At 43.2% G+C, this 14,959-nt stretch overlaps 1 protein-coding gene across 3 annotated transcripts; it reads right to left on the bottom strand.

The window, feature by feature from the left end:
* Positions 1-1,282: 1,282 nt before the first annotated feature.
* On the bottom strand, positions 1,283-13,956 carry SLITRK4 (SLIT and NTRK like family member 4). 3 transcript variants are annotated; one of them, XM_081808169.1, is made up of 2 exons: positions 13,608-13,956; positions 1,283-9,184 (listed from the first exon to the last, which is right to left on the bottom strand). In XM_081808169.1, exon 2 carries the CDS (start codon positions 9,132-9,134, stop codon positions 6,618-6,620), a length of 2,517 nt encoding a protein of 838 aa, XP_081664295.1. In that variant the 5' UTR covers positions 9,135-9,184; positions 13,608-13,956; the 3' UTR covers positions 1,283-6,617. The 3 variants fall into 3 exon arrangements, with proteins under 3 accessions (XP_081664295.1, XP_006738841.1, XP_081664294.1); XM_006738778.3 differs by lacking the exon at positions 13,608-13,956 and adding an exon at positions 12,805-12,970; XM_081808168.1 differs by lacking the exon at positions 13,608-13,956 and adding an exon at positions 12,214-12,379.
* Between the last annotated feature and the right edge of the window lie 1,003 nt (positions 13,957-14,959).

The raw sequence follows: 14,959 nt of genomic DNA, 5'->3' as shown, positions 1-14,959 counted from the left end.
GCACTTGGTAATTTGTATTGAAATACAATTTCTGAAAACAAACCAAAAGGCTTAGCAGCTTTTTACCATGGGATTAGGAACCCAAATGTTTGTATCGATTTCTTTTGCTCCCTATCAAAATTCATTATATGTACTACGCATATTTCACTTCCTATTCTTATTAAGCACCAGCACTGCCTATTTTTTTTTTTTTTTTTTTTTTTTTTTTTTTACAGCTAGACCTCTACCAGGAGGCCCTGACAATCAGTCAGTTCGTGATGTCAGTCATCCTGGATACGATTCCATGGGAGCTGAAAACGTAACCTGTTGTTTTAATTGACAGTGAATTCCTTGAAAACATACGAATTACTAGCGTTATGTTGCTACATCCCAGGTTTCATGTCTATTTACAAGAAATAAAGTGGAGAGAGAGAATAAGGAGAAAGAAGTCTATGATTTGACCTATGTTGCCATGATTCTTGTTTAGGAATCAGATTCTGAGTTCTTTTGATAAATAAACATTTTTCCCCCTCTGAATACTCCTTTGCCCTTATCCTCCCTGATTTTAGGTACAGAGCTCTTTGATCAGTAATTTGCAACCTAATTGATCTTCTTTCTTTTTAACCTCCAAGTTCTAATAATGTCTAATCAAATCCTTCCCTGGGCTTCATTTTTTTGGATCTAGATGTCTCTACATGGTTCTCTGAATAATAGTTGTGAAAGGTAGCTGCAGCATTGATTTGTACCTTGGTTGGCTACCTGGGAGTTCCATACAGCACTGTGCCTTAAATACGCTTACAGATGAAAGGATGATAATGATGATAAAGTTAACAAGGAAAATCAAAACCAAATATCAAGACAGTGGACATTACTGAAATCCAAGGAAGTCCTGGGAGGTAACTGGGCCAAATTTCTAGTATGTATGAACACGGTGGTCAGGTTTCCATTTAAAGTGAAGAAAAAAGCAGGACATTTATCACTGGGGCCCCAATACCTACTTTGATCTGGAAAATCTAGGTAGTCAAGGCAGAAACATTTTGTTTATATCAACTAAGTAATTCCCTTTGTGCATAATTCACTATTTGTGTGTACTCCTGTGTGTGTGTGTTGGGGGGTGGGGGAGGTAGGTAGGTGGACCTGGCCTCCTCTTGTTCCATTTTATTTGGTTTTTCTTTTAGACCTGGCCTATTAAAAACAATTGCATCGGCCCAAACCCAAATTATTTGCATTTCTCCTTGATGTTGAGTTTGACTAATTTCACACTAATAAACACACTAAATGGCTACAAATATGACCTATAAGAAAAGACTTTTATTAGTGAAAACAGCATTAAAATTACTGAATATCAACTCCAGAATTTTACCACAATGGTTCAGTTTACATGAAACAATAATGAAAATATACATTGCAATTCGTAGTCGGGAGAACTGAGCTTATTATGATTTTCAAAGACTTCCATGAGCAGTATCCATTGCACAACATGGCTTCCTCAGGTTGGTAACCAGCAACACAGGACATGATCTAGTATCTGTAAGGTGCCAACTAAGAGAAATGTGTTGTTCAGAAACTTTAGAAGACTATTTCCTTCCTATAGCTAATTTGAAAGTGATGTTTTGTATTTTTTCATTACATAGTCATAATTTCTCTGAAGACCTTATTCATGAGCTTTTTAAGTTAAACAAGTAATTTCTCATTTCTGACATATTAATGAAATCACTAGACTTTCTATCTAGCCAGGGTCTACAAAAGCAAACTAAGGTGGAGGGCTGAGTAATTCTTTCCTGGTTCTGGGTAATGTAGTCCATGGATCTGGTAATTATTAGGATTTAATGAAAAATCCGAATCTTTTTATTCTCAACAGCATTTATTTGGCTCAAAGTATTTAAGCAGTTGTCTCACAGCCCCACTTCATTTTCCCTCTGTAGACTTAGGAACAACAGGCTAAATGTAATCTTTACAAAATTTAAGAAGCCCTACTCTTTCATAGAAGATAGATAACACCGTTTGCCTTCCTGGATTTCCCCTTCTGAAATGCAATCTTATCAACCAGTGGAAACTAACACAAAACAAAATTCAAAATTAGATTAAGGGCAATTTTGTCCCAATACGTTATTTAAAATTCATTTAACCTCCTGTTTGCTTTTAATTTAACAAAGGACAGATAACCAGCAAATACAAAATTGAGGGTTAACAATCATCAGGTGAACTTGATATTTGTTGCCAGTTATTCCCGGTAAGTGAAGCCACAAACAGGATATTTTAGTTCAGCCCATCTGACCATAGTGACTAATTGAATGAGCACTGGAAATGAAGCCAAACCTTCATCTGATACCACTTGTCTACATAACTGGGTAGCCGGGGCCCAAAGCCCTCTGCTCAGTACTCACGAAGAACTAAAATGAGTCATACAATCACGGGATATATATCCTGTGATACGTAAAACATTTAGTCCAAAAGCACTTGTATGTGCTATCTATACTGTTCACTTCTTCAGCAGAGCTAGGTATAAGACCTAAGACCACAAAACTCTTCATTTATATTCTCTGTTTCCCTCTCTCTTTACATCTCTTCCCATAAGGAAATGTGCAGAAGCATTTAAATAGTTAAGATTGAATATTAATATTTGCTTATCTGCAGTTATGTCAGATCCCAACTGGTTAATGGGAGTGGGCTGCCAGTGGAAAGGAACACAGATTGCAAAGATGTCTGAAAAGAAAGCATCTCTTAATGGAGATTTAGCAATTACATTTAATACAAACAGTATTCTAAAGCTCTGTATCTTACCCTCAAATCTAGGTGAAAAGATCAATTTGGTTACTGCTTTATTTCTTCTGAAAGATAATGGAAAGATAAATACATTTAACAAACTGTGGCTTCAGAAATACCATTGTAGCAAACAATTTTATTAATACTTTCATAAAAATGGCATTTAATAAATTCTCTCTGATAGCTTGATGTTATTAAAAGCAAACAAAAGTCATTAAAACAGTTTCTTCCCATGATTTACATTAGCTTTTATAGCATGACTGGATTTTTATCTTATAAGCTAACCTAAAATACTAATAATTAAATCAGGGTAAAAACAATACAATGTGTTTTCTTTACTTTATTTCAAAATAGTGATTATAAATACATTCTTAATATATTTTCTCCCCAGCTCTTTGGATGCGACAACAATAACAAAAAAAAAAAAAAAAAACAACTCACTGTGCTCATTTCATACCGTGTCAATGTACAAATCATGCAAAAGATATTATAGATTACTATTACTGCCATACATTTCTAGATGTGTTGTTATTTCTGCAAAACCTGCTGACGTTACTCATGAGGCCATGCCCTGTATAATTTATGCATCCTTATGGCTTAAAGAAACAAAAATGCTTTAAAAAAGCAACAAAAGAAAGCTGGTCTTAAATGATTTGCTAATTAATATATTTATTCAGTTTATTTTTCAGAATGGAAAACTAAATATAGAACATAAATTGCCTTATAGACTTGAATCACTGTATTTTAATAGCTGCTTTCTCATAAAATTATACAAAGATTTACTTTTAAAGAATTGAATCATTTTTATTGATTTCATAAAAAAATAATTTAAAACTTGATTTATATTACACGGACATAATATATTATCTCAGCCCCTTCACTAATTTCATACGATCTAATCTTCTTTGTAATCATTCTAACAGAGTCCAAGCACATGATACAATGCCAAGAAGCCCATGATGTGTCAGACCACATTAGACGTGAGCTCTTCTTGGATTTTCTAGATTTGAATCAAATTCTACCAAAGATGCTGCACTGACATATAGATCATTCCTCAAGGGGTTAAACTAACATCAAGGTTATAGTTGAAGCCAACAAAATGTACAGTATCTTAACTGCTCTTGTTCTCAACTCAAAACTTATGCCTAACTATATTATCATAAAATGTACAACTAGAACTAATGAGAGACAGGTGCAAAACAGTATACACTGTATAACGTAGGCACAATGACCAGTTAAGGAAAATAGATTGGCCTTAACCAAGGATTTGTTACTGTCATTCACTTACAGTTAAAACCTCCAAATAACCACACACATTGATATTACTTTTTAAAAAATGTCAAACATTTATACCTTTCGGCAGAAGAGTATGAGATAGCCAATATGCTACAGCAAGCTTTGAGATGGTGGCAGGTACTCTTGCCATTGACAACTGCAGAAACCTTGAAACATCTTCAAAGCATCACCACACTGAATAAAAGGCATCATCCCAATGACCTATTATCCCCAGATCATGGATAGAGCTTTCCGGTTCCTCCCATAAGTGTCTACTTAAGATTCCTTAATCCATACTTTATTGACAGGATAAACTAAAACACTTTCTTTGAAGCCTTTGCGTCTTTATCCTGTCAGTATGCATTAGGAGCCCTTTAATCCATGGATGAATGCAAGCATGGTAATGGCATATTAAAAGTCCTTATGAAATTGTAGATGAAAACACGCTGTTGGGCACACATCTTCGTGTCTTTTCTTTCAAGATCAGAAAGCAAGTATTTGTTTGTATTTTTTTTAATATTCATATAAAGTTTTCACAGACATTGTCATGAAAATTAAAATTACACATTAAAGTTTTAAGAGCACCAGCACATACATATGGAGACAATTTTTCTGCTATTTAAAAAAAAATCTCCAGATTATCTATATGTATGCATATACACCCAAATACACACACAGGCACACACACACACACATACGCGCACACCCTCTAAGAATGCCAAGTTGTTGTTGTTTTTTTTTAATCCTGGAACAAACATATAAAGCCCTGAAATTAGTACTTAATAAAGGGACTACTGTTACAACTTTAGCCGCCACATCATTTTGGAAGCTGCACCAAAACATCTGCCACTTGAAGTTCATGAAGAATGCCTATGTTTACCTTCTTGGTCATCTCACTGACTAATATAGTAATTATAAGAGATGGAGCACAAAGAAATATACATATGTAGGCAGGCCAAGAAGGTAATGTGTTTCAGGATGTCACTTTGCTAATTGGGAGCTCCTAAAAATCTTCAAATGTCTCCCATTATCAAGTCCTTCCTTTGACCAATTTTGACCATAAAAGTTAACAGCACAAGCAAACACAGTGGCATATCATTTATAGTTGCGGACTGTGAACTCATCTGAGACCAATGAAAGCATTTTACAGTGTGGCTTTGATAGCCGAGATCACCATGATGTTCACTGCTCTACTGGATTATCTGATAGTAGCTGGAATGATGACAGAACAGGATACTGATGCATACGAGATATAACTATTAACCTTACTCATTAATTTTTTTTTAAATATTTGTAGTGAAAACTATTTGAATTAAGCTCATAGAATCCTGAAAAGCAAGACAACTGATGGCAAGTAACAACTGCCCCAGACACGATACTATAAAACTAAGGAACTTATTTTAAAATGCACAGTTGGTAACAAATCTGAAGATAATATGCTAAATTCTCAAGAATAGCACAGAACTGTTTTTTTGTATTTTTGTGTTTTTGTGGTTTTTTTTTTTGTCTGTTTCGTTTTTAAATTATACCTGATCACAATGTCCAGAATATTTCTGTACACAGAAGCTTTAGTTTCGGTTTGGTATATTTTTTTTCTGTCTAAATTTATACCTATTGATAAAGTCCCTGTGATCAGGAAAACAAGTCAGGCATATTAAATACATATTAAGGAGTACATATTTTCCTATTTAGTATACAAAGTACTTCATAAATATGAAATATGTTACAAAAATAGCTTTGGGTGCGCTCACACGGTAAGCACTTTGCTAATTTTGGACAACCTTTAAGGATTGTGGGTATTTCACGTAACTGAGAACAAACTCTAATGTTAGTTTAATTTGAGCCTTGTTTAATTCTGATAAACATCATGTATTTCTTCAGATCACCACAAACGCTATGTAACTCACGTTGACTTTTTTCTTTTAGGTCTTATGTATAGACAGGTAATGCTTAAAGTGTTCAAATTTATTTTATAGTTATGTAATGCATGGTATATTTTAAACAAATATTTGCACAATTTAACATTATAAATCCAGCGGTTTCAAGATGCAGGCCATTAAAGTTTACCGATTTACAAATACTATCAAATGTTCTCTCTTTGCATGCTTTTTTTTTTTTTTAACTTTTCAGATAATCTTTACACAGAGTTGTTACAATGCCACAAATCAAAAGGATTTATTCCAGTTCCACCGACTTAATCTACGTGCAAGATGAAGGACCCAGCTGAGGTACAAACACTGGTACCAGTTTTCTTGAGTTTGCTTTACAAAGCACAAAGAGACGAAGGTTTTGCATTGGGGTACAAAACAGATTTGCCTCTTGAGGTTAAATTCAGTGTATCATGTATATAAAGCATCCCTTTGGCAATAGAGTTTGCAGTATCCCCACAGGACTCCCCAGTATAGGTTTTATGTAGTAAAATCTATTAAGGAAATTCTCATCTACTGGACACATCTTTGCAGCTACAGTTAATGAGACAGCCTCGGAAACACCTGCCTCTATGCCTATTGATAATATAGTATTTGGAAGTTAGAAGTCAACAAAAGGCACTTTCATCATTAAATAAATGTCCTCTGTATGAAGTGAGATTGCATGACCTAGATCTTGTTCAAAGCTGTCTGCTCCTCAAGGACCTGTAGGTAGTCAGGGGAACTCTGGAGTTTTGCCTTCAGTTCAAAATACTCGCTGTTCTTGCGCTGCTCCACGACAATTTTACTGTGGTTGCCGCCTATCAGTGACTTCTTGGTTTTTTTGTCTTGTTGTTTTTCTGGATAGCGGATCTCAAAGCCACTGACACCTATGCTATTGTACTCCTTTTTGCTTTCCAGAAAATTCTGAATAAACACATTGGAATCCCTGCTCGGGAATAATTCATCCAGCTCATCAATTGTGCTCAGTCTCTTCCTGCTATCCACGTGTAATAAATCTTTCTCCTTGTCGGCAACATTTCTCATAAGGACTTTCTGTCCTGGAGGATCTGAAAACATGAAGCCGGTTTCTGACTCTTTCAAACCGCAGGTGTGGCTCTTGCTCATCTGCTCTATGGTTTGTGGAATGAAAGCTTCTGTGCTCAGTCCGTCTTTTTTATTGGTCCTGTGGTCATGCTTCCTCAGCTGCAGCTGCATGGAGCCACACTCAGGATTCCCCAGGCCCTCGTGCTTGACCGTGGGCTTCTTGTTTCGCCGCAGCACAAAAACAAGAAGACAGAAAGCAACGAACACAGTTAAGATGAGGACCACTAAGATACTGAGGATTAAAATAGACAGAGGCACCGGGCCACCGGGAGGACTTCGAATGGGACCCAGCGGGGTGGTGAATGTGATGGCAGGTGCAGGGCTCGTGAATGGCGCAGATGGCTTGTTTAAGAGTTTGGGACATAAGATTTCATTTTTGAGGGACTTCAGTTCGATGTTGGCAAACTGAACAGGTGTCTCACATTTCAGCTCTTTCACGACAATCCCGTCATTCAACTTCTCCAGCCACAGCTTTAACGCCACCAAGTCACAAGTGCAGTCCCAAGGGTTGCCCTCCAGGTCAATCTGTGTAAGAGACTGCAGCTGATCGAGGACACCGCTGACAGGTAAGTACATGAACTTGTTGTTCCTCAGGTTCAGTCTAGCGAGGGGTGCTCCCGAAAAAATGTAAACAGGCAAGCTCTTTAAGAGATTATTGTTTAAATACAGTAACTGTAAATTTGGCATCGAGTCAAAGGTGCCTGCTAAGATCTCCTTAATCAAATTGTATTCCAAATACAGATACTGCAGGTTATGAAGGCCTGAGAATATCTCAGGATAGAGTCTTTCAATCTGATTGCCATTGAGATAGAGCCTGCGTAAATTAGTGAGATTGTGGAATACATCTCCCTTGATCACTGTAATCTGATTGCTGCCTAAATGGAGCAAATCCAGTCCTTCAAACTCGGCAAAGTCTGCGATGTCCACGTCTTTGATGCTATTGCCATTGACATGCAGCTTCTTGGCATTTAAAGGTTTTGGTACCAGTTCAGACATGGACTGTATATTTTTCTCTTGGCAGTTGACACTCAGTCCCAAATCTGAAGGATGTGTTTTGCAAAAGCAAGGGGCCGGGCAAGGTGTCAGGGGAGGCACCCTTGTTTGGTAAGACACAATCTGACTGAGATTGCGATTGGAGAGGGATTTGCCTGCCACGATTCCAGAGATCTTGGAAGGATTTGTGGTTTTCGGTGGTTTGGTCACTAATCTGTGTAAGGATGTTTGGGTCGTGTGACCATTGGGAGTGGTGAAGCCATTCTCCAGCTGAGACGGAGGCAGGATTCGTACATCAAAATCACTGCCCGTGCCCATGGGGCACAATTCTTGTTTGTTGGTCTCTTTTAAAAGCCTTCCGTATAAGTCACTGGGAGTTTCGCAGATAGCCTCTCCTATGTAAATGTTATATGGCATATTCTCCAGCCAAGCTTTTAAAGGCAACAAATCACAGCTACAGTTCCAAGGGTTGTCTTCCAGTTGCAGTTCAACAACACGGCCTATGTGTTCCAGAACTCCGATATAGGGGAGCTTCTGGATTCTGTTCCCTCGTATATCCAGATGGGTCAAAGATGCGAATCGGAAAATATTATCAGGAAGGAATGAAATCAGATTGTCATTAAGAATGAGAACTTTCAGTTTGTGGAGCTTATTGAAGGCTCCTCGTTCAATATACTTGATTAAATTGTAGTCAGCCTGGAGATACTCCAAGTTCTCGATGCCAAGGAAAGTGTCAGCTCGGAGAATCTTTAATTCATTGTTGTTCAAGTGCAACTGCTTTAATGCACTGAGCCCAAGAAAGGCTCCTCCCTCAATGTTCTGCAGCTTATTATTTCCCAGCTGCAGGGATACTGCGTGTGAAAAATTCAAGAATGTATTTGGATAGAGGATATTTAAAAAATTGTTTTGGAAATTGAGGTGATAAAAATTCGACCACGGTGGCTTCAGCTGAGTTGGTCTGTAGACCGAAACTTTCTCGCAGTTGACATAGAGCACATTCTCGACTGACACGCAGGAGCACACGTTGCAAATTTCCACCGATATGTCAGAATCTGCATTTGCGAAGGAAATCGGGGCTGACAAAATCAGAAAGAGCCAAAGAAACATCTTCTTGCAATCAGCAAACAACTTTATGCTTCTGAATAAAGAGAAATAATCTACAAAATAAAAAGAAAACATTTTTTCAATGATCATTACTTGAAAAAGTATTTGCGCTTACATCATACCGTAGTGAGCGTGTGGCTGCAATGGTTAGCTTTGTAGTTTTCTGCAAGGATTCTCACTCAGGTGAACAATAATCACCAGAAATGCCAACAGCTTTATTTCCATACCTGTAGTTTACACATTTTACACGTGCATAACACCCAACAAACAACAGGGGAAAAAGGCTTGATTGTGCTTAAACCTTTACAATCAGAAAATATTTTCTCTACATGGGCTATCAAATTCCACCCTTGAACACAGACCTTTTGCAACTCTAATGACTGATCCCAGGCCATCAACTCTGCCTTTGTAGTTTGCACCACAAAGGCATTTCAATCTGTAGAAATCTGCTCTCTGGGCTTCAGCTCGATAAGAGGCTGAACAGAGAAGATAGTAGAGCCCCGGATTCAACGGAGGGTGGCAATGGGAGGGACTGGGTTGCTGTAGAGGGGACAGTCAAAAGATCAAGGTAGAAGGAGCCCTGGGAAGAGATCTGCCTGAGCTTCAGCCCACAGGTAAGCACACTGCCACGAACCAGTTCACTCCTGTACATGGCTGCCTTAAAAAACACAGATGACCCAGTGAGGTTCTAGAAAAATAACTGAGTAGGAAATGGCCAAATTTTAATTTCAAGTAAATACACAGTACCTAATTTCCTGTCAGTCATCTCCAAAGGAGTGTGGGGGAGCCTTTTGTCTCTGGGTCCCAGAAAGCAGGAGAGAAACCTGCTTGCTCCTCAATTGCCTAGCTGACATCCAGACAGCTTTCCCACCCCCCAAGAACTGGCTCTCCTGCCTACCTGGCCCACTTCTATTCCTTTACATGCCATTTTGAACCCAGGTCCGAGGACTGACACTTGGTTCAGATGCTAATCTCCTTCACTTTGACCACAGACTAGCACTGCTGAGGAAGAGGAGTTCACACACTACAATCCTTGAGTGGTTTTATCTGCAGCACCAGATACATTTAGTACAGTAAATGTCCTAAAATCATCACTTTCCAAACATCCCCTCCCAATATCACCACCCCATGTCTCTGTCTATAAACAAATCATGAATCACCTAGTGGAGTTTAATGCTTAGCAAATTAACCCCTTGTAGCCATTTCCTTAAATACAGCATGGATATATAAATATATGCAATGTTTCCTGGAAAAGCCTAAAAGGAAAAACAAGCACTGTGCATTTTACTGATGCAATTTTAGCCATGTGAGTCTTTTCCATCTTGAATGGGAAGCTCGCTGCAATTTCAATATGGTTACCACCAAATATTAATTAAATAAACAAATTACCCAGGAACACACGATGAGGGAATGATACAAAGAAGTGTCACACAGAAACTCCTTTGTTTATTTTGCCCACGAGGAATCAGCTAGTGGTAAAACCAACCATGTCTCAAGGTAGACCATCCATTAGCCACGACCCAGAAAGATTTGCATTTTAAGTAGTTTGGTTCAGAATACAGCCAACACTGCCGAGATGCTCCTTGCCTGCCATATAGACATGCATTTCCCCTATTCACCGTGATAGTTTGATTGACAGTGCAAAAAGAAGTCATAAATTCTTAAGTATGACATCATCCAAGCCAACTTTCATTGTAAAATCAAAATTTCACATGATCATTTTGCCTTCCTATAGATGTGGTTTTCACAGCTATTCTGGTTCAGTTGAGTCATTTCTTGTTACTAACCCCCAGCCAAAAATCAACCAAACTAGAAACAAAATAAAACAAAACAAAAATCCCGAATAACCTGAATTCAGTACAAAAACAAGAACAAGGAGCATCAGCAGATCTGAAATTGCATAAGGAGCTGCCCTCCTCCTCGTAATTTCTACTTTAAATAGCAAGGGGGAGAAAAGCCACAAGGACAAGCTAGGAAGTTCCCAAATGCATCTCCTGTGTAACAGAGAAAGCCGCAGGCAGCTGGAGTGTCAAGCGAGGGAGAGGGGGAGTCGATCGCCAAGGAAGAGGGACCGAAAGGGCAAGAGACCATGGAGTAGTGGTGAGAGGAGGCAAGAGAGCTGGAATGGAGATAGAAAGAGGGCAAGGGGGCACTGAATGTAAGCGAAAGAAACCTCCCATTCACGTGGTACCACTAAAACATGCATATTTTAAAATTGGGGGAAAAAAGGAAAATAAGAAAAAAAACCCACGAAGTATGAGTTGGGTACCAAAAGCCATCTCTCGGGCTGCCGAGAGCGGCGCGTCTGCCAAGAGCGGCCCGTCTCCCCATCTACCTCTCCGTCTCTGGATCTCTGTGCCCTGCAAGACGCTCGGCTCCCACAGCCGGCCAGGACCGCACAAACCTAGCCAGCCTTACCACATATCCGGCATCCATCCGAGTGCCGTCCCCGGCGCTCCGCGCCCGTGCGGAAGGAGCGGGCCTGAGGGGGGACAGATGCCTGCGGGGGGTGGGCCAAGGTGGCTCCCCAGGAGCTGGCAGGACAAACCTCTGCCCGCCAGCCTAGGCGGGGGTGGGGGGCTTCGCCAAAAGACGCGGTCACTGTCGCCCCCTGTGCGCTACCTCGGGCCGGCGGCGACGCGGCTAGAGGGGCGCCGGCGATGGCGCGTACCGCAATGTTTTGCCGCATCCCGGTGCCCGGAGCCGGCGCGCAGCCCCCTCCCGGGTCCCGGGCCCAAGCAGCGCCCTCGTGGGTTGGGCAGCAGAGGCGGGGACCGCTCGGGATGTCGCGGGGGCCTTCAGCTCCGCTGCGCACACATTTCTCCGCGCGCTCCCGTCCCACAACGGGCAGCTATTGGAGTTTGCATCGGCCTCTCTAGACCCGGGCGTGCGGTGGTTGAGGGAGGGGTAAGAGACGGCCAGCTCAGGCCACGAGGCCGAGGGCCACTGGGGCATCACTGGCCCGCTTGTCACAGGCAGAGTGACCCGGTGGCTCTGTGGCCGAGAGCGGGGGTCCAGGCTACCCCTCCAACTCCACCCCCCCCCACCCCCCCCGCGGCCAGCCACAGAGTGCTGCTCTCACCGAGCCAGAAATCAGCTCAACATTTGGGCATCTTGCAAAGTCGCGCTGCCAGCGCTTGCCCGGCTTTGCAGGTCTTTTAGAGTTAGCCACCGGCTTCTCGCGTATTCCCTGTGTTGCTGGGTGCCAGTAATCTCCGACCAGCTCGGGGGCCACTGCTCTGAGCCCCAGATCCACGTCCGCCTAGAGTGCTTGCGAGGGGGGCGCAGAAAACAAAGCCAGCGCAGCGGCCCCGACAGCCCGAGCCGCCCTAGACCAGGACACTTTCCCCGCCGCCCCGGCTGCCCGGGGAGGCAGTGATGTTAAGGACACCGGATTCTTTTGGTCCTCAGGGACTTGTGACCGCGCCGTGGGTAGGCAAGCAGGGTGGTGGTGGGGTAGCCACTATGGTCGCTTTGGCCACTCGGCCGGCCCCAAACCAACACGACCCAAACTAAAAATAATAAGCTACCTGCCCCCCTCCGCGCGTGCGCGCGCGCCCGCGCGGGCACACACACACACACACACACACACACACTCGTGCTGCTGAACCAAGCGGGGAAGAGGCAGCGAGTGGCGGTGCAGCTCGCGCAGCCCCGCTGGAAATTCACCCACCTCCGGAGCCCAGCAGCTCTCGCAGGGCCCGCCGCGCTGTGATCCGCTCTGCAGTTTCCACGATGGTCTCTACGTGATCCGGGGTCGAGCTGCTCCGCGCCGGCTCGCCCGTCAAACCCACCAAGCAGCCCTCGCAGGCAAGCGGGCGGGCAGCGGCGCGCACGCGCGCACCCGGCCAGACACCGCGCGCGCACCCAGCCCCTCGCACACGGGCTGCACCTTTACATACACGCGTCGAATCCCCGCCCCCGCCCCCCCCCACACCCCGCGCACACGCAGCCTCCCTCCCGAAACTCAGGAACCTCGACCCCCGCACGTTGCTGAGGCCCCCTGTCCTCCATCCAGACACCTCCACTTGATTCCTCTTCTACCCACACGCCAAGAAAGCGCACTTTCCTCCAGGCATCCGCCCCCTCTTTATGCCTAAAACACCCCCTAGGGAGGAGCGACCCCTTTCCTCACGCGCAGAGACCCCAGTCTCCAAACGCGAGCGCGCCAGCCTCCATCCTCCCACCACATACACGCACACTCGAGTCCTTTCTCCTCCCTCAGTCCCCTAAGAACGAAGGCACACACACACACACACACACACACACACACACGGGGCGTTCCTTTGAGAGAGCAACCAAGAACCCAGGCAAAGCCAAAGAAACGTCGGAGTGGGGGAGGGGGGCCGAGGGAGGTAGACAGGGTCGTCGAGTCTACGCGGGATTGAATAATTCCAGGATCGAGGGGGGTGAGTCAACAACAATGACATTCAAAGGCAACAATCGCACTTGGGCTTTGTATAACGGTTACAGTACCTTCGGCTAATTGTCACCCCGCAGATCAGAGGGCTCCGGGAATACTTCTTCGGCAGCGGGCGATCCTGGATGGAGCCTTCTTGGGACCAGTTTCCTGGGATCCAGTAGTATCCTCACTCCCCCTACCTGTCTGCGCGTAAGGGCCTGGGGGCTTTAAGGCAAAAGTGTGAAGCTTTAGCCCAGAGTGAGACTTATTTAGTGGGTTTAGGAGGAGACGGGTTAATTCTCCGCACCTTAGAACTCTGCGTGCCTTCGGTGTAGAACGGGTTAAGCAGGACGATTAAAGAGCTGGGGGTGGGGAGAGGGGGAGAGGGATAGAGGAAAGAGAGGTGTGGGACCGGGAGAGATGCCTCACTTGCGACCAAAAGAAGAAGGAAAAAAAAAAAAAAATCTGCTTTGGCTACTGAGCATGCCCAGTTCCCAGCTCGAGCCCTATAAGGGAGGCATTGTGTGCGTTCCACTTCTCCGGGCTTTGGTGGTGACCGGGAGGGGACTTTGGTTGGGGAGGGTGGTGGTGAATGAGAGGCTTTAGGGAAGGGGGACAAGGTTTGGAGCTTTGGGGGCTGTGCGGGAAGAGAGACCCACGGGATACCTTGGGGAGTCAGAAAAGGAGACAACGGAAGGGACTACGAAAAGTCACTTCAGTAGCCCCCTCACTATCATGGCTATACCAAAGTGGCTTTAGCAATTGAATCTCAAATATCCAGAAGCTGCAAATCCAGCGTGTGGATTGTCTAGGCCCTTTTCTTCTACCCATTTGCTAGTGCTTCCACAAGAGAGTAGGAATATCCTGGGGAAAGGCTAATGTTCAAACGAAGTTTCATGAAGACTGGGAATTTAGTTAATAAGCTTGGCAAGAAAGCAAATGTACCTGTGGGGCGGGGGACATTGGCTCTCTGGTATGTATTTCAAATACCTGGCTTTCCTAATGAGGAAAGGCTAAAACGGTCGTTTTACTCCCCTCCCCCCCAACCTTGCTGTTTTTGTAGGTGCTTGGCTAAGAAAAACAACTCTCTCTCTTTACTTTGTGTCTGTGGGGATAAACTGGCTTTAGGTAAATAGAGCTAAGTTATAAAAGGCAAGTATTTTTCTAGCCCATTCTTTGCCACATTTCAGGTAAATTACTGCAGGGCCCATTTCTTCACGACCTATGTTCTGCCTAATCCACTTATTCAAATTCCAGTCGCTCTAGCCACAATAGGGTATAGTCAGTACCCAGAAATGCTTTTACTTAAAAATGAAAAACTCTTTAAACTAAAACTAGCAATAGCTTTGAAACCAGAATTTGGCTGTCTGCCTGAACTCCTACAGTTAAACATTTACCATAATTGGTTGATGTTTAAAGGCCTCAA

Source organism: Leptonychotes weddellii, chromosome X, assembly GCF_054177405.1.
Source record: "Leptonychotes weddellii isolate Sample4059 chromosome X, ASM5417740v2, whole genome shotgun sequence".
NCBI classification, from domain to species: Eukaryota; Metazoa; Chordata; class Mammalia; order Carnivora; family Phocidae; genus Leptonychotes; species Leptonychotes weddellii.
The sequence above is the reverse complement of the archived record's forward strand: the minus strand, read 5'-3'. Positions and strand labels throughout refer to the sequence as shown.

What these genes read in the sequence shown, in the direction of transcription:
- SLITRK4 (XM_081808169.1), bottom strand. Translation starts at nt 9,134, where the DNA reads ATGTTTCTTTGGCTCTTTCTGATTTTGTCAGCCCCGATTTCCTTCGCA.